The sequence below is a fragment of the Meleagris gallopavo genome, chromosome 11, assembly GCF_000146605.3.
Source record: "Meleagris gallopavo isolate NT-WF06-2002-E0010 breed Aviagen turkey brand Nicholas breeding stock chromosome 11, Turkey_5.1, whole genome shotgun sequence".
NCBI classification, from domain to species: domain Eukaryota; kingdom Metazoa; phylum Chordata; class Aves; order Galliformes; family Phasianidae; genus Meleagris; species Meleagris gallopavo.
In genome coordinates this window covers 15715108-15718743 of record NC_015021.2, presented here as the reverse complement: position 1 = coordinate 15718743, position 3636 = coordinate 15715108, and the positions used below count along the sequence as shown (strand labels likewise).

Below are 3636 nucleotides of genomic sequence, written 5' to 3'. Positions count from 1 at the left end.
AATTAAGATTAAAAGGGAAACATGAAGTACCAGTTTATTTTACTACCTAAGATGAGAACTGAAATAACTGTAGTGTAAGGTTATTAGAGGAAAAAATAGCTAACAGAACATGAGAAACACCCATTTACAAGTACCTGTTTAAATGTCCACCCATTCTGACTGCAGAACCCAACTCCTTAGCTCTCACCTGTTCTCAATCACTCAGCTAAGTACTGCAAAGCAAAAGCCTCTTTCTGAGCACTAAGATTACAGTTTCATCAACTACTTACTGGGCTGTCTGCTCTTAGAGAGCTGAGAGGACTTAAAACCAAATACAGGCAGCATTTCCATACACAAATAAAATCTACAGAGACGCCCGGCACTGTTATTTGAAACCAAGTGTGAATGACAAAAGTTTATTAAATGCATTCTTAAAAAATTATATTTTTCTTAAATAAGGAGTTCTCTGCAAGGAGTTCGTTGTAAAACAGTTTTGAAGCAATTCATAAGTTACGCATTAACAGGTTGTTCAATAAAAAAAAGTCACTTTATGGTACTGCAGTCTTTAACCCAACTTAAACAAATGCACTGTGTGTGGTGTCTTCCACTGCATGCTAGGTAATGTTACTGCAGCACAGCTGGGTAAGGGTAGCTCCATTCTGTACCTGTAAACATTCAGCATAAGCAGGAGGCAAGACATTGCATCAGTTCATAGATATTTTCCCCCAGAAAAGACTTAACCACCCTCAAGTGTGTGTTTCATGCAAGGGACAAATATTCCACTCTTATTTGTGGTTAAAAAAACAGTCTAGAAATGTCTTCCAAATAATACACTGAAACAATGCATGAGAAGACTTAGGCATGGCAATTTCATTGGAGCTTTATTGCCTCTGTTGGTAATGCGAGGGATTGTAAGAAGTTACATTTGAACTTACAGAGATACGTAAATGATGGTTTCTTACTGAATATAATCTTGACATGAGTGTTTTATATCAGGGCACTTCTAATTTTGTACATATTTAATGTATAAAAACAGATTATAAAGGAGATGGTTACCTTTTTTTTTCTCCTCACATTTGGCAAAATTAAATTGATCCATTAAGGGGAGATGATCAGATTGAGGACATAAGCACTTACGAATTAAAGCAATCCAAGGAAGCAACTGCCTGCATTCTTAAAAAAACAAAACTAAAGGAAAAAAAACCCACATGGCCATATCTGAGCACTTTTCAGTACAAAATATTCTCTCACCAGGCCTTTTGTCCTTAGAACAACACCCTGTTAAATCAGTGCTTTTTGAAAAACTCTTAAGATGCCATCATAGCACAAATAACCTTTTTCTGCAACATAATTAGTCAAAGTTTTATGTATTTCTTTATAATTACACAGTAATTATAAGCACATAGTACCAAACTGATGACAACACTATTTTGTTGAAAGTATTTGCATTCAAAAGGAATATTCTTTAAAACAGCACGGCATTATGCCACTACCCCACGTCAGACTTCTTTTGAGGGACAAGTCTGTCCTGGGACAAGAACTGCTGGTTCTCATCCCAGACACAGCGTACGAACAAATCAATCTGAAACTGTACCAGAACCCTCAAGACAGAAAACAGCACGCATAGATACCTTGTAGAGCTTTTTCCACACACACCCCCACCCCTAATCTCAAATCCCCATTTATATTTACACAAAATTTAAAAAGGAAATACTGAAAGCAGCAAAACACACATTTTTTGGCATAGCCAATTCCAGTAGCTGGAGAAAGCTTGCAATGTTTCTGTGGAACCGTATTTTGGAAATAAATGCACAGATGGGTTTTCAAAGGGCACTGCTACGAGGGGAGCTAGCCTTGTAGTCAAACCTCACTGAATAGAAACAAACATTTCCAACAATTTTATAGTTGTTTGTTTTTTTTGGTTTTTTTTCCTTTTTTTCCCCCCCCTTAAATAGTTTTAGCATCCGCATAGAAGTGTTCTGCTGCTTACTGCAAGTACCAGTTACTATTTCAGAAGTCGCTCAGGCCTTACCATGGGACTGTTCAGCACATGGACTCTCACCTCTAACCTTAACGGTAACTACAGGCTTCTGCTTTCCTGGAGCTTTGTATTTTCCACCTTGCTTTTACAGAGCAGAATTGATCTCAAGAGAACATCTCTTCCCCAGCAATAACTCAGCAGTAGATCATGTTTAGCACAACAGCAGCTCATGAGCTCTCTCGTAATGTTAAAAAATAAAGGATTGCATCCGATAACACCTGTCCTGAACAAAAGGAACTTGGTTTAATTAAATGCAGTAAGACAACGAGAAGTAGTGATGAACCAACAAAATAATTTAAGGAAACAAAGCCAGTGTAGTAGTTTATATCTGATCCGTGTCTGTCTGGACATGCTTTACACTTCATTTCTATATTTGGCAACCACAGCAAAATGTCCATTTAAGGAAAGCTCAACAAAATAATTACAAATCGGTGTCACCCATAGCGGCATGAGGATTTAACTTACTTCTCAGAATAATGGTTTACAAAACCAGGTTTCATATCAAACTCACCATCTTCTCATTATAACAGGGCGGTTTGCTTCCTCACACCTCAAGCATCAAACTTCCATGCCTGAATTTGAAACACTGTGTTGTGCAGCAAATGTTAAGACACAAATTCAGCATATTCAAGTTTTAGATTTCCACAGCAATGAGAAAGCTTTTGTGTGACAGAAGCATTTCAGAACTGCAACAAAATCCATTTCCTTAGATGACAACCTAAAGAATATCAGAATCTACCCTTGCACACACAGCTCATCTCTCATAGGCAGACTGTAACACTCAACACAGCTGCTGTAAGTGCACAGGAGTTGCGTCATACTTCAACTGTTCTCAGGGGCAGCTGATGTACAATCAAGTAATGCAGACAGGCACCCAGACAGCCCAGTATCAACAACCTGAAGCTTTGCTGATTCTTTCTGTAACTGTTTTTACCGGACGCTCACACTCACTTAGACGATACCTGCAGTTTTCCAGAAAAGGGAAAAAAAATTGAATTAAAAAAGCAAAATCTGACCCGGTACACTTAAATATATCACTCTTACAGGAAGTGCTATCCAGACTGTCTTTGCAACTAGCCCCAAGTGTATATTTAAGGATTCTTTTAGAAACTCTTCTGATGTTGAGCTTTATAATTCAGATGCCATACAACAGTTGCCTGATGATGACCAGCGTTGTGCTTTATGCGAAACCAGAAACCTCAAAATCATTATAAAGCTGCTCGGACTCATGGGAGCTGAAACTCGGGCAGTCCAGAAAAAAAAAATAATCATCCATGATGAAATCCACAATGCTGGAATTTTAACGGGCAGCAGTGGTCCAGACTAGAAGAAAAGCCCAAACCACCATTAGAAGGATGAATTATGATATGGTCCATGATGTATCCTTAAAGGTTTGTCTCAACCCTCAGCCACATTGTGAGGATTGATCTTCAGTTCAGTCCAGCCAGCAGAAAATGACTGTGCAATTTTCCATTTCAGGTATTTGTACAGACTATGTACACTCTATAAGGGTCCTTTAGTGCTACACTGTTGTACTTTTTGTCCCAGCAATTTGAGGGCGTGCAAATTCCACAAAGTCATCAATAAGAACTGGCCATGCCCCTAAAAGAAAAAAA

General features: G+C 38.4%; 1 protein-coding gene across 1 annotated transcript in view; it reads right to left on the bottom strand.

The window, feature by feature from the left end:
• Positions 1 to 381: 381 nt before the first annotated feature.
• The window catches only part of DCUN1D1 (defective in cullin neddylation 1 domain containing 1), a 9584-nt gene continuing 6329 nt past the window's right edge, over positions 382 to 3636 (bottom strand). Inside the window, exon 6 of the mRNA XM_010716861.3 lies at positions 382 to 3622. Within this exon, the coding sequence (XP_010715163.1) occupies positions 3543 to 3622 (80 nt within the window). The 3' untranslated portion in view covers positions 382 to 3542. The remainder of the gene's footprint in view (positions 3623 to 3636) is intronic.